A 21248-nucleotide genomic window follows, 5' to 3' on the forward strand; every position below is an offset into this window, starting at 1 on the left:
ATATCAGAGAATTTGGTCTAAACTTTAGCACAAAGGAATAAATTATGATTGATCAAAACTACTCTTACTAGCCCGTTTTTCCTTTACCAGCTATTAGCCTAGGATGGGCATGTAACCAACCAAATTAGGGCCAATGAATTGTAAAGGAAAGTCTTGGAATGAGGAGTCTGGAATTTTCTTTTCTCGAATAATAAAACAGAACCTCAAGAGGAGAAAGCCCCTTTCTTCTCATATTTTTCTCCTTGTAAAGAAGTTATGCTTGGAACTACAGTAGCTATCTTGTGATCCTGAGGTACAAACACAAAAAGTGAATAAAAAACAATAGAAACAGGCTACATACTTAATGGAAACACCGAGCTGTTGATGACTTATAATTAAGAAAACAATAAATGGGAGCTCCCACTGTGGTGCAATGGGATTGGCAGTGTCTTGGGAGGGCTAGGATGCAGTCTCCATCTCCGCCCCGCAGAGTGGGTTAAGGATCCCACGTTGCTGCAGCTGTGGCTTAGTTCACAGCTGCAGCTCAGATCTGATCACCGGCCCTGGGAGCTCCATATGCTGTTGTTTGATTTTCTGTTACTTTTGGCTGTGTTTGAATACGTCATGTAAAGTGTGTAAAATTTTTTTTCTAATAGTATTCTAAAGTAAACATAGATTAAAATCTACTTCTAATATTTCTTAGATTTCACTTTTTGTTCCCTTAGAATTAAACCTGGAGGGGCAGCCAAAAATGTCAACTCGTTCAATAAAAGACTCTAAGCCTGGAGTCTCAAAGAATACTGTGTTTAGAAAGCCTGCAAAAGTGATTTTCAATTTAGATCAAACTACACAAGATTCAAAGCTAGAACAACCATGGAAAAAAAATCTTTTCGAAAGAGTGCAGGCAAGAGCCCAGGCAATGCAGCAGAAAATCATAGATAAGGAAAATCTGAAGAAGGAACTAGAAAAAAAGACTGAAGAAAAACTCCCCAAGGATAATTTGGCCAAAGAGTGGTTTAATACTGAAACCATGACACTGAACACTCGTGCATACTTGCTCGATAAACTTCTACCCACCTTAGTTCCTGGAATGGAAAAAATGTTAATGCAAGTGGAAAAGAAAAAGCTTTTGACAGAAGCTGATATTCCAACCAAGTTTGATCCAATTAACCATTTGGGGGAATACTTAATGAGAAACAATCCTAATTATATCAAAGATGTAGAAATCTCTGGTTACCAGAGAGTGATGAGAGATGTCACAGAAGACCTGAAGATGTATGTTCCAAATACTATCTACAACAGGTACAATTTATTGCATTTTCAGTTAATGATCTGGCTCCTTACATTGAAAAGCAAGTACAACAATAATGTAACCATACAAATAGGACAAGTAATTTTATAGTTCTTCAGAAAGTATTTATTGAGCTAATTCTATGTGCTTCATTATTTATAAGGCACTATGAAGACTGACAAGATGTATTAAGTTCCTTGTATTCATGAATTTAGTTATCTCACTAGGATCCCAAATATATGTTTATTTATCATCTGTCTCCTTGCACTGGAAAGTAAGCTGTATGAGAGCAGAGACTTAAAAGTGTAACTTTTCAGACAGGTAATATGTTTCATCTGGTTCAAAAGCCAAAATTTATAAAGAGTTACACAGAGAAAACTTTCCCATTCTTATCCTCCATCCACCCAGTGCTCCACCGCTGCTATAAATAACTAAATTTGTCTTAGTTTTCAACAGATCCTTCCAGAGTTATACAGGGAGATAACTGCATTCATAAGCAAATGTAAATATAGATCTTAATTTTCTTCCTTTTATACAAAAGCATGTGAATGAGTTCAAGTATTTTTCTCTGTCTTTCACCTGCCATTTATCTTATGTAGAGGATTTTTTATTTCTATGTGGTCAAATTTATTTACCTTTATTTTATGTCTTCTGAACTTTGAGTCATTAACATTTCATTTCAAGATGTTAAAAGAATTGTCCCAGAGTTCCCGTTGTGGCTCAGCAGCTTAAAAACCCAACTAATATCCATGCAGATGTGGGTTTGATCCTTGGCCTTGCTCAGTGGGTTAAGGATCTGGTGTTGTCACCAAGCTGTGGCATAGGTCACAGATGCGGCCCAGATGTAGCCTTGCTGTGGCTGTGGTATAGGCCGATAGCTGCAGCTCCCCAGTTTAACCCCTAGCCTGGGAACTTCCATATGCTGCACAGGTGTGGCCCTAAAAAGAAAAAGAGAGAGAGAGAAAAAAAGAATTATCCCATGTTATCTTCTGGAATTATTACTCTTTTAATTTTCATTTATATATTGATCCATTGAGAATTTATCCTAGTGTAAGATGTAAGATATGTATCCACCCTTTTCCTTTCCCAAATAGCTATGTTGTAGGCCCAATAACAATTATTGAATAGTCTGGATTTGCCCCACTGTTTTGAGATAAGCCTTTAATGCACATACATTTTGAGTGTATTTCTGGATTTATCTATCTTATATTGGTCTATCACCTTATTCATGCACCACCATCACACTACTTTAATCCTTGAGACTTTTAAATATATTTCAATAAATTTGACTGTCCTCTTCCCATTATTTGTTCTTCTTTTCTAATCACTACTTTCTATTCTTGTGTGTTTCCTTTTTAATATGAACTTTAGGATTGATTCATCTAAAATAGGGGGGCGAGAGACAACACCAAAACAAATATTTTTAGGAGTTTTTTTTATTTTTCTGAACTCAGATTAAGTTTATTCATTAATTAAGGGGAAATCGACATCTTTTATAATCACAAGTGTTTCTGTTTAATAATGGGTATATTTCCATTTGCTCTTCTTATTTTGTATCAATCAGTATTGTCTTAAAGTTTTTTCATCTATGTTTGCATTGCTTGTTACATTTATTCTTAGTTATTTTATCATTTTTTGTTGCCATCGTGAGACTTACTTTTTTATTACATTTTCTAGCTGCAGTTTTAATATATGAAAGTTATTAATTTATGTATACTTTGTACTTTGCTACCTTACTGAGTTCTCTTACTGCTTATAGTAAAATTTTAGTTGATTTCTTGGGTTTCCTAGAGAGACAACCGTATTGTCTGCAAATAACAGAAATTTGTCATCTTCCTTTTCAATTTTTAGACTTCTAATATCTTTCTAACCCAACTACACTGGCCATTACCTCCAATATAGTGTTAAATAATAGTGGTGATATGGGCATCCTTGTCTCGTTTGTGACTTTAGTAGAGATTATTCTTATATTAGTACTTCACTATGAACAGTTTCTAAAAAGTACAAAAAATAGTACCATAACTATTCCTTTTGAATCTAAAAAGATGTATTTTATCACATTAGGAAAAATACACCTAAATTCTATGTTTTAGAGTTACTTTTAAAAATCAAGAATGAGTGTTGATTGTGTCAAATGTATTTACAACGCCTAAGAAGATAATAATTTAGTTTTCATCCGAGATCCATTAATGATGAATTTTATTAATAGACTTCCTAATTTTGAGCTGTTTTAGAATGCCTGAAATAAATCCCACTGTGTTGCTATGTATGTAATTACAGTGAAATATGCTTCTGACTAATAGGATGGAATAAATGTTTAACACTTTCTTTTTAATTATAGATTTTCAGAATATTTTTTAATGTTTTTTTTTTTGCCTTTTTTTTTTTTTTTTTTTTTGTCTTTTTGCTATTTCTTGGGCCACTCCCGAGGCATATGGAGGTTCCCAGGCTAGGGGTCCAATCGGAGCTGTAGCCACCGGCCTACGCCAGAGCCACAGCAACGCGGGATCCGAGCCGCGTCTGCAACCTACACCACAGTTCACGGCAACGCCGGATCCTTAACCCACTGAGCAAGGGCAGGGACCGAACCCGCAACCTCATGGTTCCTAGTCGGATTCGTTAACCACTGCGCCACGACGGGAACTCCCTTTTTAATGTTTTTAATTTATTTTTGGCCATGCCCATCGCATGCAGAAGTTCCCAGGCTAGAGACTGAGCCCAAGCCTCAGCAGTGACAACACCAAGTTCTTAACCACTAGGCCACCAGGGAACTCATTTTTTTAAATTTATTTTTTCAAAATATTATATGTATCATATCTCTTCCTATCTATCTCGATAGTCACTTTTTGACTATGGCAACAAGTGCAAGATTTTTTTCCCTTTTGGGAAGAGTTCTTGTTTGAGTAACCTTATGGACACAAGGATTTTAATATATAGTCCATGTATTTTAATCCATTATAGTCATTTTTATTTTGTGATGCTCAGTTTGACCCAACTTTGGCTCCTGCGTTTTTCTGACATTACTCTTGTAGTCTTTGAAAGCTTCATGCAATTTTGGAAGGATTCTTAGTTCCTTTTAATGGAGATCACTCTTCTGGGATGCTGGGAGCTAGGAATGTTCATCAGTATTGTCATTCCTTCTAGGCTCTTTCAAGACTAACAAATATAATTTTTTAAATAAAAATAATGAGTTTATATTGATAATTTCATGTCAAATATTTTAGGATTTTTACCTAATTCCTTGATTTTTTTGTATTTGTGTCTCTTTATTTTACACTGAAAATCTTGGCAGAATTACTTTATCTTATAATTCGTATAAAATAGCTTCAAAATAATATTAGCAGTACGCCTACAAATAGGAAAACTACTAAATGAGGTTTTAGATTTATTTGCAGTTTTTTTATCCTTAGAATATATCCTGCTAAGTGTGTATAAGTAAAAAAAAAAAAAAAAAAAAGTAAAAAAAAAAAATGTGTATAAGTAAAAGATACAAAAACCAGAAACCAGGTGTTAAGTTCCTTTATAAGCAGAGAAAAGTTTTTTTAACCATGACACAAAATTATGAAAATATCGATGAATTTGATTACATAAAAATTAAAATTTTTTGCTTGGAGAATTGGGTCACAACAACTTGTTTCTGTTGTTGTATACAAAAGTAATCATATACAACATGTAAATGAATAAGCATGACTGTGTTCCAATAAAATTTTATTTATGGGTACTAAAATTAGAATTATAGAAGTCCTAAATACCACAAAATATTATTATTATTTTGGTTCTTAAAAACTACTTCAAAATATAACAACAACTTTAGATTTTTGAGTTGTATAAAACCAGGTAGCAGTCCAAATTTGACCCCAGAGCTATAGTTTGCAGACCCATGGTCTAGATGATATCTGTTAGATTTCTTCCAGATCTAAAAAACAAATAGGACACTTCGAATCTCTAATTCTCTTCCTGAAAATCTGTATTTTCCTTTTAATGTCCTTTAACATGGAAACTTATACTAAAATATAGAAAGGGAAGTTCCCGTCATGTCTCAGTGGTTAGCGAATCTGACTAGGAACCATGAGACTGCAGATTCCATCCCTGGCCTCGATCAGTGGGTTAAGGATCCGGTACTGCCACAAGCTGTGGTGCAGGTCACAGACGCAGCTAAAATCTGACGTTGCAGTGACTGTGGTTGTGGCATAGGCCTGCAGCTGCAGCTCTGATTTGACCCCGAGCCAAGGAACTTCCACATGCTGCTGGTGCAGCCATAAAAATAAATATATTTTTTAAAAACCCAAATCAAAACAAAACAAAAAAAGTGTTTTTATTTTCAGTTGAAACTGTCTTTCTCAGACTATTGTTGCCTACCAATGACATCAGAATTAACTTGAGTGCTTGGTTTAAGTACAGAGTCCTAGCTTCTTCCTCAGATCTTCTGAATCAGAATTTATAGGAAATGAATTTTTTTTTTTTAGGGCCGCACCCACAGCATATGGAAGTTCCCAGGCTTCCACCACAGCCATAGCATCATGGGATCTTGCGCAGCTCATGGCCTATACTGCAGCTCACTGTGATGCTGGATTCTTAACCCACTGAGTGGGGCCAGAGATCGAACCCATATCCTCATGGATACTAGTCAGGTTCGTTACCACTGAGCTACAAGGGGAACTCCTAGGAATGCATTTAAAACAGTTTCCACATGAGACTGTTATGCCCACTAAGGTTTCAAGACCAATCATTTAGAAAAACCAAATTAAGGGAGTTTTAGTATAGTGAAAATTCCAACAGCAGCAGGGAGCAGTATCATTAAATTTAATAAATAGCTTAAAGAATATTTCCATTCACCATCTGTTACTGTAGAGCAAGAAATTAGATTTGCATTTAGATTTATTTACATAAAAACATTTAAAATTTGGGAACTGATATTAAAAATATAAATCAATATAGTGACAGATACTTCCTCCTGTTGGGGGTTTATAAATCTTAATCAGTACATAAGGCATTTATCATTATCTATAATAAAAAAATAATGGGTACACAAGGACTCTGGTCTTGTTTCAATTGCTATCCAATGACGCAACACAAGGGGATTTATTTCTTTCACTGGGAGTGAACTAGGGATTTCTTGAACTGGGATTTTAAATATTTAGGGTCATTTGAAGCTTAAAGAGAATCCTAGTTTCTATTGGAGCAATACTTTTGTCAAAAATATCATGAAAGAGTTAAAGTAGTCAAAGGTGTTTTCTTTGTCTAGATTGTCAGAATTAGGGTTTCATCTTCCTCTGTCAAAAATCCAAGATCTCAGAGTTCCCATTGTGGCTCAGTGGGTTGAGAACCTGATTAGTATCTATGAGGATGCGGGTTCAGTCCTTGGCCTCACACAGTGGATTAAGGATCTGTCATTGCCACAAGGTGCGGCATAAATCCCAGATGTGGCTTGGATCCTATGTTGCTGTGGGGACCTAAGCTTTTAAATTCTCTGAACTTGGAGTTCCCGTTGTGGTGCAGTGAAAATGAATCTGACTAGGAACCATGAGGTTGTGGGTTCTATCCCTAGCCTCGCTCAGTGGGTTAAGGATCTGGCGTTGCCATGGGCTGTGGTATAGGCCGGCACCAACATCTCCGATTAGACCCCTAGCCTGGGAACCTCCATATGCTGCAGGTGCGGCCTTAAAAAAGACAAAAGACAAAAGGAAAAAAAAAAAAAAAGAAAGAAAAAGAGTAACTTAAAATAAATAAATTCTCTGAACCTTATCATTGTGTGGTTCTCAATCCATTAGAGAGATTTGGAAAAGTCTATTCATTTTAGAAATGAGAGCTTTCCTTATTTACGTTCAGGGAAAAGGGAAAAATAATATTTGTTTGGTTTGTCAAGACTTTATCTTCTGGTGATAATTTTAAAGCATTGATTTGACTCAACCCGATCTGAACATTTTTCATCTGCCTATTTCTCTGTACAAAAAGAGATTAATCTTTTTTGGTATCTAAGTACAATAGATAAAGAAGGCACTTCTTACTGATTCTGAACGGTTTTTACAGTGGTAGCCATCATCTGAAGAATAAAATATCACTGTTATTTGTAAGCTTTACGTATGCAATATACTTTTATTGCTTTTCCTCAGGGCTTCTGAAAGACAGATATGAACTGAAGTGGACTATACTTCTTATGTGTAAATTTGCAAAGCTGATAAGGAAGTTGGGTTTGTGTCATTTTGCTTTTCTTCATATTTTCTTTTCTTTTGACGTCTTTATTTTAGCATCTTTTCCCTCTGTTTCTTGATCCATCCAGTTCCTAGGAATTCATGTTCTATGTCACTATTGCCTTATTATGAATATTGTGAAAAATATTTTCTCTTAAAATAAGACTACAAACTTTCAATAGCCTGATTATGGTGATGTTACACATATTTATATGTGATGAAATTTCTACAACTATGCATCAAACAGGTTAATTTTACTATATGATATTTTGAAAAATAAAAAGTTAAAGTTTGGAAAAAGGATTACAGCAAAAGATGATTAATGTTAGAATTTTATGCTATTGCAGAGAAGCAGGGCCTATTATACTATAAATTTCCCCACTTTTCTCCCAGTCCTGAATCCACTGTCCTGATCCTACAATGAGAGTTCAAATGAATCAAGAAGTAGATCTAAGAGACCCAAAAAACTCGGGCAGCATAGTGATGCATACCCAATTCTGGCATGGTCATAATCTCTGATATCTGCATCTGTTGTTCATTTCATAATCACTGTGGTGGTGGTGAGCTCTGTGCTGCGTCTTGAGGTATCTTTTCAGCATTTTTCCTATGGCTCATCTTTATTAGCCTTAAGGACTAATAATAATGAAACACTTAATCTGGGAAGAGAAAGAATCGCAAAGAAATATTCCATAAAACTACATTCTCTACCACAGCTGCATAAATGAGAAAAATAAGTCTATATAAATGCTAAAACATTGAGGATACTCAAACCAAAGAAAAACTAAAAGGGAAAGAGACACAAACCTTTGTTTTACTTATAATAATTCCTTGAAAATTAACTTAAGTTCCATGTTCAAGGAACTTAGGCAGACTCTGTGACAAAAATTCATCGTGTATATTTCTGTTGGAATATGGTGTCTGCAAAGGGTTTGAAGATTCACTTCAGGAGTTCCCGTCGTGGCACAGTGGTTAACGAATCCAACTAGGAACCATGAGGTTGCGGGTTCGGTCCCTGCCCTTGCTCAGTGGGTTAACGATCCGGCGTTGCCGTGAGCTGTGGTGTAGGTTGCAGACACGGCTCGGATCCCGCGTTGCTGTGGCTCTGGCGTAGGCCGGTGGCCAAAGCTCCGATTCGACCCCTAGTCTAGGAACCTCCATATGCCGCGGGAGCGGCCCAAGAAATGGCAAAAAGACCAAAAAAAAAAAAAAAAAAAAAGATTCACTTCAAGGTATTTACTTTCAGTATTTAAAAAAAAAAAACCCTCAAAATGTTTAACTCATCCTTACAAGATGCCAGCACTAAAACTTGGCAAGACAGAGGGAATGTTTCATCCTTTATATGGGTCTTCCTCAGTTGCCAGGAGACAGTGACTTCCTAGACAGATGTCTGTCTGTTCATACTTCACACCAGCTGCCACCCCTTTACTTAGCCAAACCCTTGTGATTACATGATGCTAGGAAATCCCATAGGTGCTTCTCCCACAGATGATATTCTTAATACTAATCATATTGTCCTTCTCTATTGAATATAATATTTTATTAATCCAGTAAAACAGATCATGCCAAAATTGAGTAGATAGATAAGGGAACTTTTTTTAGTAATATTTGAATGACTATTATGCCCAATGATATGTAGTATGGTAGAGACTTTTTCTAAGCAAGTTGTACTTTTATTCAACCTTCGTAGTAATAATGCATGTACAATGACTACTTTCATATCCATCTCTAAACCACACTCTGTTGTATATGTATTTATATTATTATGTACTTATAAATTCTCTCTTACAGAGAGAGAAATCATGGTCTCACTGGATGCTGTCTTAATGTCACACACCCCCCACACACACTCCCTCCCCACACACACTGCAGTAGGTCTCTGGTCCTGCTTCAGTGGCATGGAACATTCCTCATGTTAAAAAAGCCAGAGGTAGAGGAGGTCCTGTTGTGGCTCACTGGGTTAAGAACCCAACTAGTATCCATGAGGCTGCAGGTTCGATCCTGGCCTTGCTCAGGGGTTAAGGATCCAGCACTGCTGCAAGCTGTGGCGTAGGTCACAGACACAGCTAAGATCTGGCATTGCTGTGGCTATGGCATAGGCTGGCAGCTGCAGTTCTGATTTGACCCCTAGCCCGGGAACTTCCATATGCTGCAGGTGTGGCCTTTAAAAAAATACAGAGACAGAGGTAGAGTTCCTAAGTCAAGTTCATCCCACCTAGGTCTGGACGTTTGGCTATAATGTCCGACAAGATGTGGTGGTTGTGGAATATTAACAACTAAGACTATCCAAGATGTCTAGAAATTTCTAGGATTTTCCAGATAATTCTATTGATTCGTTTTAAACTATCCAGTAACTGATACCCTCAGAAGAAGATAGGAATTTTTCAGTTTATAGAAGAGAACAGATTGAAGGCCTTATGTTCAAGGCTTCTTCTGCCTTGGTTTATATATCCTCTGTCCTATCTCAGTTCTACGCCATCAAAAAAGATGCTTCCCAGGCCTCCAGTGGCTTCTGCCTTGCTCTTACTCCTCCAGGAAGGTGGCTCAACTGGAACTCACTCACAGCCTCATTTGGAAATAGGTAATCTTCACCATCAAATCCAGCCTCAAAGGTTGGAGGCACTAGATCTGAGGTACCAGTGACAATGAATTCAGACCACCAAGCCCTAACTTAGTCCACCTAGGCCAGATAGGCTGCATGTTTATGCACCTCAATTTTTATTATCTTCTAATAAAACTAGACACTAGCTAGATGTCCTCTCCTCTAATCCAGAGTGCCAGCTTTCTCTATCTCCATTCCTTTCTCTGGCTGCCTAATTTCTTCTTGTCCTTCAAGAAGCAGCCCAAGTATCACTTCTGGGATCCCTTCTGTCACATCTGATCTGAATTAGGTACTGTTTCTTTTTTTTAATTATATATAGAGGCTAGAGGTCTAGTTGGAGCCACAGCTGCTGGCCTACACCACAGCCATAGCAACGCCAGATCCGAGCCACGTTGACCTACACCACAGCTCACGACAACGCCAGATCCTTAACCCACTGAGCGAGGCCAGGGATCGAACCTGCAACCTCATGGTTCCTAGTCGGATTCGTTTCCACTGAGCCATGGTGGGAACTCCAAGGTACTGTTTCTTTATACTCCTGAAGTACCCATAGGCTATTGTCAGCCCTTAGCACAGTATAATATAATTCTTTATTTACCTCCCCATAATCTCTTCAAAGACAGGGATGATTTTCTATCTTATCTGTATTTCCAACACTGAGCAAGGTGTTTGGCATGAGTTGGGACTCAGTAAATATTTGTTAGATGTATGAATTAATAACTTAAATTTATTGAGGCATCTTCACAATCAGTATTTATCACATAATTACTCAGTGCTCAATGTTGAGCCAAAACTTATAGGAAAAAAAATATAAAATTTGGTTCTTGTCATGAGGAGCTTATATATTCTAGTTGGAGAAATACAATTAAAACGTATGTAAATTTATCAAAACAGTTGTCCATATACACTCCCTACTTCCTGAACTTTTATCAACTTGTTCTATCTGGCCTTTGTTCTACACTCTTCTCAATAATTATCACTTACCAATATCACAACCTTCTCTCTGCTTCTAGGCCTGGTGCAAAGTTTGAAATCTTCATTTTACTTGTCCTCTTAGCAGTGTTTAATAATATTGGCCACTTTCTCCTTGAAATACTGTTTCCCTTCCTTGTATGATATCATTCTTTGCTAGTTTTCCCGCTATTAGTCTAATCCTTCTTGGTGTCTTTTGCTGGTTCATTCTTTGCTACCTGATCTTCAAATATTAAGATTCCTTAAGGCATGGTTCTCCTATCACTACATAATCCATCCCTGAGTGCCCTCATTCCAACACTTCATGTCTCTTAGATTTGTATCTCTAGCCCAAACACCCTTTTGTGCTCCAAACCAGTATATTTAACTATCTGTTCAATATCTGCACTTAGATGTCTCTAAGCACCTCAGTTTCAACAAGTCTTTACTTGGTTATCCATCTAGATTCTTAAATCAAAACCGGAGGGATCAACCTTAACACCTCCTACATCCTCACTGCTCACTTCCAGTCAATCATTAAGCCTTGCTGAATTTACCTCCTTCTTTCAAATCTGTTTTTTTCTGACCCTCTCTACTGTTGCCACCCTAGTCTAAGCTACATCATTTGTCACCTGCACTATTGCAACAGTCTCCTAATTCGTATATTTATATCCATCCTTGCCCTCTTCCAGTCTAGTCTTTACCTGTAACTGAAGTGATCTTTAAAAAATTTTTATGGCCACATTCATGGCATGTGGAAGTCCCTGGGCCAGGGATTGAATCTAAGCCACAACTGTAACTTATTATACCATAGCCATAGCAATACTGGATCCTTTAACTTACTGCACCACAGCTGGAACTCTTGAAGTTTTTTAAAGGTTAATTTTATCACATTTTCCCCCACTGTGAAACATTCAATGATATGCCTTTACTTTTAGGATAAAGACCAAAATCCTTATGTAGGCCTATAAAAACTTCCTTGTATGACCTGGTCTCTGACTTCTAGCCCTGGTTCCTGCCTCTCTCATTCTCACACTTGATACTCCAGGCACATAGAATTTCAAAAAAAAAACTTCAGTTCTTCAAATATACATGCTTCTTTCCACCTCAGGGTCTTTTCATGTGTCATTACTTCTTCTCCTTCCTCTTTATCTTATCCTACCAGTCCTTCAGAATTCAGCTCCAATACCCCTTCATCATGAATTTGGGTCAAAAACTTCCTTTATATATTTCCTCATCCTATCCTGTGTTTCTCCTTCGTTTTACTTTACAATTATAATGGGTTGTTTCTTCTGCTGTAATGTGAGCACAAACTATGTCTATCACATTCACCGTTGAATCCTCAGCATCACATCCCCAACTGTGTTGTGTGAGTAATTCTCAATAAATATTTGTTAAATGAATTATCTAGCGTATTCCAGTCAGGCTTTTGTTCTCAGGATGAAAGTTTTCTTGTGTGTGTTTTTTTTTAGATACAAAAGATTATTATGAGATATGTCTTAATTTGGAGCAATTGAGTGTTTAACTTTGAAATCTCTAGAATTAAACATCAGTACTTAAGGGAGAGGCTATGATAAATGTGAGTCATTTTATAAAATTCCCTAGGGCTAATTATTTAGCTGTTCAAATATCATTGGTTAACCAGTAACTAAGATTTTTCTTAAGTCATTACACCTTATGTCAGGAACCTCGTTCATAATAAGGTATATGTTGAATAAACAGAAGAAAATAAGAATTAAGTATAATAATTAAGTAGGCATATATCATGTATGTATTTTTATAGGACTACTCATTACAGGAATGATAGGGACATGCTCCAGGAATGGCAAGAAGTCCAATTTAGCTTTGTGAGATGAAGACCATTCGAGCTTAAAAACTAACAAATGAAAACTGAATTTATTAACTTGCCAGCAAAGGAGTATACACCAATGAAGAAGTCACTGTCTAGTTTGCAGAGGGGAAAAATTCAAGAGTTTTTAACCATTAGGAAGGGAGATTTATAGTGGTTATACTTACTACGACTGAAGATGATCACACCATACAGAGACAGAATGTGTCCATAGGTTTATACATGATTGATTAAAACAAATCCTAGGAGTTCCCGTCGTGGCTCAGCAGAAACAAATCCATGAGGACACAGGTTCAATCCCTGGCATTGCTCAGTGGGTTAAGGATCCGGTGTGGCTGTGAGCTGTGGTGTAGGTTGCAGATGCGGCTTGGATCCTGAGTTGCTGTGGCTGTGGTGTAAGGCCAGCGGGTACAGCTCCGATTCTACCCCCTAGCCTGGGAACTTCCATATGCTGTGGGTGCGGCCCTAAAAAGACAGGAAAAAAAAACAAATCCTATTGTTCAGCAGTCAAGAAAGAGTCTTCAGTTATGTTAGGAATGGTCTGGTGTACTGGGGTCACTCAGAGTTCATGGTCATTATCCACTTAAGCTGGTTAGAACCAGTTTTTATGAAACACAACATTCAGTTCTGATATAATCTAGGCAAATGCTCTAAGGGGGTAGATTTTCCTAACATGGCGTGAATGGATGGATAAAATTTGGATTGTCACAACTAGGGTAGGGAAGCATTTTGACTTCTATTCTTTAATTGGTTAGTTTATACTGTATTTCTCTCTCTGTCTTTTTTTTGGGGGGGCGCACCTGCAACATATGGAAATTCCCAGGCTAGGGGTCAAATCGGAGCTACAACTGCCAGCCTTCACCACAGCCACAGCAACGCAGGATCCTAGCCACATCTGTGACCTACACCACAGCTCACGGCAACACTGGATCCTTAACCCACTGAGCGAGGCCAGGGTTGGAACCCACATCCTCATGGATACTAGCCACGTTCGTTATCCTGAGCCACAACAGGAACTCCTACTGTTTGTTTCTTTAAAAGATCTCAAAACGCTTGTTAAAATGGGGAAACTGATTTTATTAGTTAGCTCTTGCTACATAACAACATACCTCAAAATTTAGTGGCATCAACAAACATTTGTTCCCTCATGATTTAGTGGGTTGGTGACTTTGGACTGGGCTCATGGCTTATCTCTCCTCCACATAATATCAGTTGCACTCATACTTTGCAACAAAATGGCAATTGACAGCCGTAGTCATTTTTCTGTTAGTTGACTGACTGTTGGTGGTAAAAGCAATGGGGGTAACTGGATCATCATCCAGCCGGCTAGCCTAGGCTCATTTCCAAGGTGGTGGTGGAAGAGCTCTTAAGTCCAGCAAAAGAGGGCAAGCCCCAATATTTAAGCCTTTTTCCTTTCTTTTTTTTCCAGTTCTATTGTGATTTAATTTATAGCACTCTTCAACTTTATACTTTAATCATATTTGCTAATGGCCTATCGGCCAAAGCAAGTCACATGACCACAGCCAGCCACAAGGGGTACAGAAATAGGGAGCCGCAAAGTTACGTTGCATAACAAACAGACATGCATACAGGAATGGGAAGAATTTGTGATCATCTTTGCCTTTTACTTCCTTTCCAGTCTCCTCCTGTGAATTTATACTTGGAATCTGCTTGCAGGTTATATCTACCCTATACTACCCAAAGTTAAGAGTTTTGGGTGTTATACAATTCTGTTGATTAATTTAGATATCCTCATGCTTTAGATAAAGCAGATCACAAAAGAGAAATTTTATTCAGTCCCTGAATGAGTTACATAGTCAGTTAAAATCCATCTGGATCATATTTGGGAGTCTCATGTGCAGCGGCCCTGAAGCACAAAACTAAGTTTTATTTCCAAATGTGGGCATTAGTAAGAGGGAGGAAATGATGTCTGAGCTGAGACCTAAAGGATGTGGGGGATCTAGCCAAACAAAGAGAGGGAGGAAGCCTTTTCAGGCAGACAGAAACGTGACAGAAATCCAATTTTGTTAATCCACCTTGATTAATAAACATGAGAATCTGGAGACACCCAATACTTCTTACACAATATCATTTACTTATCTGTTCTGCATTGGACCCTAAGCTTTATAATGGCAGAATCCATAGTGGGTGCTCAATAAATGTTTGCGTAATGAGTGAATGAGTAACTGACTTCGTGAGTTCGAATGAGTGGATAATGAATAAAAGCTAAAAGACATAGACACAAAATAGGAGAGGGAGAGAGGGGAAACAGGAGAGGAGAGAAAGTGGAGGAAAAACAGAAAGAAAGCCAGCTGAGGAAGGGACTGGGGGTTCTGAGCTAAGTGGTGGAGGTTTGGCTGCTTCGTAGTTCCATCAGAGGAACTTCGCACTTCCTTTGAAACGCTAGCTAGTCTTCCGGCACTTCAGAAGTAAGCCCTTCTGCACTGTTAAACAACTTGCCCGTTTTTATTTCCAAACTTCAAAGTTTATTTTTGAAAGCTTATTTTCTTAGAGAATTGTGAAGGCCTTATATGGCCATTAAGTAAAGACTTAGATTTTAGTTGTTTCTTTTGCATTATTAGAGATATCCAATTTACCAGTTCTTACTGAGAATTCTTTTGCATTTCAAAATCTGTCAGATTGCCTTAGTCTTTCTTCTTTGAAAGATGAAGACCTGCCTCAAACATTATTTTGAAAAATTTTATTTGAAGCCAGCCACTATTTTCATTATTCTGGGCCATTTTGGTGTTTCGATCAAAACCAGTTCTAGGGTTTTGAAGTCCTAATAGGAATGTTAAACATAGGAACAATAAAATCACATTTCTTCCCCCATTTTCAACCTGGATGATGCAACTCTGTCTGAGTATATAATAGGTAACTATTATGCTCAGAAGCTGTCAAAAGTACTTGACTCTGGCTGGGCGAAGGAAATTGGCAGTAAATATTCCTAGACAGAAACCACAAGTTGGGTCCAAGGCAATAGAATTACCTGAGATGCTTACTATAAATGCAATTTCCAGGCTTCCACCCTAGACTTGGAATCAGAGTCCTTCCAAGATGATTTCTGTATCCAGGGGAAAAGAGGCCTACCACCTTAAGGCCTTAGTGTGCTTAACTTTGTTTTTAGGGTATATGTGGCATCTTACAGGGCTCTTCTTAGTACTTCATAAGTATAGTATTTAGTTGGGTAAAAAAAAAAAAAAAAAAGCCTACCTCTATAAAAAGCCAAATAATAGGCAGCTTATGAGTAATGCCATATTCAGTATATGCTGGGGAAAGAAGGATCACTGCAGGCTTTCATCAAGGCAGAGGTCATGAGAGAAGACAGGTACAAAGTTTAAAAGAGTCTGAACTCTTGTACTCTGCCATTTGAGCAATCTGCATCAAATCCAATGGTCTTAATTCAACATGTCTTCCATTTCTTTTTCTTTTTTTTTTTTTTTGTCTTTTTAGGGCTGCACCTGCGGCATATGGAGATTCCCAGGCTAGGGGTCAGATCGGAGCTGCAGCTACTGGCCTACGCCACAGCCACAGCAATGCAGGATCTGAGCCATGTCTGTGACCTACACCTCATGGGAACACTGGATCCTCAACCCACTGAACAAGGCCAGGGATCGAACCCACGTCCCCAGGGATGCCAGTGAGGTTTGCTAACCACTGAGCCACAACAGGAACTCCAACATGTCTTCTATTTCTACATTCTTCAGAGTATCCAAGATGAAGGAGAATATTAAACAGAAACGAGAACAAAGAGAATCCATAAATGAAGTCAAAGTCAAGGTGGCCAACACACGGAAACATGCTCTGCTGGAGCAGTTCAATGAATGGATTCTAGACCCCAAAGGAATGATTCCTATGATAGTGGTAAGAAAGACGGTAACTGTGAAGGGTACGTGGAGTGGGTGACAAAAGGGTGATTGCAGAGCACTAGAGCCTTCCCTCTAAATTTTCAGTCCTGGAGTTCCTGGTGTGGCACAGTGGAAACAAATCCAACTAGTATCCATGAGGATGCGTGTTTGATCCCTGGCCTCACTCAGTGGGTTGGGGATCCAGTGTTGCCATGAGCTGTGGTGTAAGTCACAGATGTGGCTTGGATCCTGTGTTGCTGTGGCTATGGTGTAGGCCAGCAGCTGTAGCTCCACTTCTGCCCCTAGCTTGGGAACTCCATATGCCACGGGTGCGGCCCTAAAAAGCAAAAATAAATAAATTTTCAGTCTTGCTGAGGTTAAGTCGATTCTTGACCTGTTTGGCTCATGAAAATTGATTTCTCCAGCTTTCTCTTGAACATTAAAAAGAAAATTCTAGGAGATCCTGTTGTGGCTCAGTGGGCTAAGGACCCAATGTTCCCTCTGTGAGGATGCAGGTTTGATTCCTGGCCTTGCTCAGTGGGTTAAGGATCTAGCATTGTTACAAGCTGCAGCATAGTTTGCAGATGAGGTTTGGATTTGGAGTTACTGTGACTATGGTATAGGCCTCAGCTGCAGCTCCAATTCTCTAATCTGGGAACTTCCACATGCCGCAGGTGTGGTCCTAAACAGAAAGAAAGAAAGGGAGGGAGGGAGGAAAAGAAAAAAAGAAAATGCTAGATATATTTCCAAAATATTGACTCTGGCTAAATTTCACAAACTCTTCATTGCAGACAGGCATAGCTTTCATTTGTTTTTTGTATGTTTGTGACTAATTACTTCTGTGAGCTAAGAGACCATGTCTCTTAGCTGCAGAAAACAACTGTACTCTAAGAGTTAAATATGGTTTCTTTCTTTCTTTCTTTCTTTCTTTTTTTTTTTTTTGTCGTTTTGCCATTTCTTGGGCCGCTCTCGCGGCATATGGAGATTCCTAGGCGAGGGGTCGAATCGGAACTGTAGCCACCAGCCTACGCCAGAGCCACAGCAACGCGGGATGAGACCCGCATCTGCGACCTACACCACAGCTCACAGCAATGCCAGATCACCAACCCACTGAGCAAGGCCAGGGATTGAACCTGCAACCTCATGGTTCCCAGTCAGATTCGTTAACCACTGCGCCACGACAGGAACTCCTGGTTTCTTAAATGTACATAAATGTGAGAATAATTATTGGTTAAATATAATGCCAAGCATATTTTCAGTTCAAAGCGAATTGCTAAAAATGGACCAACGAAGACAAGCCATAGACTGGGAGAAAATATTGGCAAAAGATATATCTGATAAAGAAAAATTTTCCAAAATATACAAAGAACTCATAAAATCAACAATAGGGAAACAAATAACATATTTTAAAATGGGCAAAAGACCTGAACAGATACATCACCAAATATATACAGATGGCAAATAAGCATATGAAAAGATGTTCAACATATGTCATCAAGGAAATGCAAATTATAACAGCAGTAAGATACCACTACGTACCTATCAGAATGTCAAAATCCAGAATATTGACAACACCAAATCCTAGCAAAGCTGTGCAACAACAGAAATTCTCATTCATTGTTGGTAGAAATACAAAATGGTGTGGCCACTTTGGAAGACAGTTTGTCCGTCTCTTTAAACATACTCTTATCTTACGACATAGCTATCGTAGTCCTTGGTATTTACTCAAAGGAGTTGGAAATTTATGTCCACACAAAAGCCTACACTCAGTTGTTTATACAGCTGTATTCATAATTAATAAAACTTGAAAGCAACCAAGATATACTTCAGTGGGTAAATGAATAAATGAATGTGGTATATCCAGACAATGTAATATTATTCAGTGCTAAAAAGAAATGAGCTATCAAGCTATGAAAAGACATGGAAGAATCTTTTTTTTTTTTTTTGTCTTTTTGCCATTTCTTTGGCCGCTCCTGTGGCATATGGAGGTTCCCAGGCTAGGGGTCGAATTGGAGCTGCAGCCACCAGCCTATGCCAGAGCCACAGCAAGGCGGGATCCAAGCCGCGTCTGCAACCTACACCACGGCTCATGGCAACACCGGAGCCTTAACCCACTGAGCAAGGGCAGGGACCGAACCCGCAACCTCATGGTTCCTAATCGGATTTGTTAACCACTGAGGCGCGACGGGAACTCCGACATGGAAGAATCTTAAATGCATATTACTAAGTGAAAGGGGCTAATCTGAAAAGGTTATATACTGAATTATTCTAACTCTGTAACAGTCCAGAAAAGGTAAAACTCTGGAGACAGTGAAAACATCAGTGGTTTCCAGGACTGAGGGGTAGGAGTTGGACAGAAACAGGGATGAATAGGCAGAGCACAGAGGAGTTTTAAGGTGGTAAAACAATTCTGTATGATATCATAATTATGGAAACGTCATCGTATAATTTTCAAAACCAATAGAATATATAACGCTAATGTAAACTATGGACTTCAGGTTATGATGTTTCAGTGTAAGTTCATTGATTGTAACAAAGGTACCACTGTGCTGGGGGATATTGATAGTAGGGATATTGAAAGCTGTGTATTTGGGGGGACAGAGAGTATATGGACTCTGTACTTTCTGTTCAGTTTTGCTGTGAACCTAAAACTGCTCTGAAAAAAAGTCTAGTTTTTAAATGGACCAAGAAGAGCTCTGAAATTTTGGATTTTAGTAATTGAAGAACAAGGAATTATAGAGGCTTCTTTGGATTGTCACACTGGTTGCCAAAAGTGCCTTAGCTCCATTATGCCCAGTGTCTGAGGGGGCAAAATGGGATCCTCTCAGTATCCTAGATTTCACAGAAAAGGTTTGAAGCCAGTGAGGAAATATATGCAAAAGCATTTTATGTATTTTGAAGTATACTATACATTAGATGTTAATTATTACTATTTCTGTCCTTGGGTTGGAAGAATTACCCAGGATTTAAATTGAAAGACTATGAATGGCTTTTAGTCTAAAATACTACATATATGGTAATTGAAAAGTTAATGTATGATCTCTTTTCTTTGATTTGAAGATTCAGAATGCTCTTCATGAATTTTTCCAAAATCCAGACTTCCAGCTTGGTAAGCCTGCCTCTTACTTCAGTGCTTATATTTTTCTCCTTTTTTTTCTTTTTGAGAAAGGGGATTCTAAATCAAGAAGAAGAGTCAAGGAGTTCCCACTGTGGCACAATGGATTAAGAATCCAACTGCAGCGGTTTGGGTCGCTGCAGAGGTACAGGTTTGATTCCAGGCAGTGGATCAAAGTTGCCACAGCTGCAGTGTAGGACATAGCTGTGGCTCGGATTCAATCCCTGGCCCAAGAAATTCCGTATGCCATGGGTGTGGCAATAAAAAAAAAAAAAAAAAAAAAAAAAAGGTGAAGAGTCAATATTGAGACAGATGTTATTCAAAGCTCTTACAGATAGGCTCAAGCTCTTTCGCTCTTTCCAGATGGAGAATGTAGAAAAGCAGAGACACAATCAGTGATCTTTTAATTCCTTCAGTTGAGTGCTTCATTTTATTACAAATATTTTGTAATAATCCTTTATTATCCTATCAAATTCCTAGACAATGTTATTTACATACACAGAATTTTAAAAGAATGATATAATGTCCAAACAGTGATATAAAGAATAAATACAAAGAAAGACATAAGAAAATTATTACTGTATTTCAATATATAAATGCTTAGTTACAACTTTGCTAAAATACATATGGAATATTTAGACATTTGTTCCTATTTATAATGAACGTTTAGATATAAGAGAAGTCAAATTATATCCAATCAACCATTTTCCTTGTATTTGACATTTTGAGATAAAGGCAAAATGAACAAATAGTCATATATATGTAGAATCCCCATGAACAGGAAAACCTGCAAATGCAGACTAACACAAGTGTGTTATAATGGAGTTCTGATGCAATTTAGGATATCACCTTCAATGATATGATTTTATAAAATGGGGAACAACTCCTGGCAAAGTTCCAAAATGAAGCAAAGTACAATTCTCTTTCAAATTTTCATAGTAGTTACATTCTTGGGAAATTCAACAGAAAAATTATACTCCGTGTTTATATGTAAAATAGAGTTAGATTCTAGACTCAGAATTATTCCAAGCAACTTTTTCATTTACTGAAATGTCTGACAGGTGAGAGAAAATCTTTGTTGTGCAGAAATTGCAGGAGTTCTACTCCTGCCTCTACTCCCCATCACTGTAGCAACAAAAACTCACCTAGAAATTTCCACCATGTTCACTGAGAGGAAAGGGAGACAGTACCATACCTATGAAGAACCACAGGTTTTGATGATACTGTTTTCAGGAAAGTTTCTTCATAGGAGATTAAGCAAAAGTTTTAACTTGTTGAATAAAGAACTAGAGTTTGGGCTCCAACATTTGCATAATTCATATTCAATTGTTTTTTTGTTTGTTTGTTTTTTGTTTTTCGTCTTTTTGCCATTTCTTGGGCCGCTCCCGCCGCATATGGAGGTTCCCAGGCTAGGGGTTGAATCGG

General features: G+C 38.0%; 1 protein-coding gene across 43 annotated transcripts in view; it reads left to right on the plus strand.

The window, feature by feature from the left end:
- The window catches only part of EFCAB5 (EF-hand calcium binding domain 5), a 118781-nt gene that overhangs the window by 25926 nt on the left and 71607 nt on the right, over nucleotides 1-21248 (plus strand). For 26 of the 43 annotated variants that reach the window (XR_014821480.1, XR_014821486.1, XR_014821483.1 and 23 more), the window contains exons 5-7: nucleotides 705-1281; nucleotides 16568-16724; nucleotides 19769-19817. The exons of 5 other annotated variants lie outside the window; for them this stretch is intronic. Coding sequence is in view for 18 of the 38 variants with exons in the window: in XM_084985345.1 (XP_084841471.1) it covers nucleotides 705-1281; nucleotides 16568-16724; nucleotides 19769-19817 (783 nt within the window). In the remaining 20 variants the exon portion in view is untranslated. The remainder of the gene's footprint in view (nucleotides 1-704; nucleotides 1282-16567; nucleotides 16725-19768; nucleotides 19818-21248) is intronic. 12 more of the 43 variants (XR_014821488.1, XR_014821489.1, XM_084985355.1 and 9 more) reach the window with 2 other exon arrangements.

This window comes from Sus scrofa, chromosome 12, assembly GCF_054392235.1.
Source record: "Sus scrofa isolate SSC_HxYL_T2T_F1_AM1 chromosome 12, Sscrofa_HxYL_maternal_Yorkshire_Landrace_v2.0, whole genome shotgun sequence".
NCBI classification, from domain to species: Eukaryota; Metazoa; Chordata; class Mammalia; order Artiodactyla; family Suidae; genus Sus; species Sus scrofa.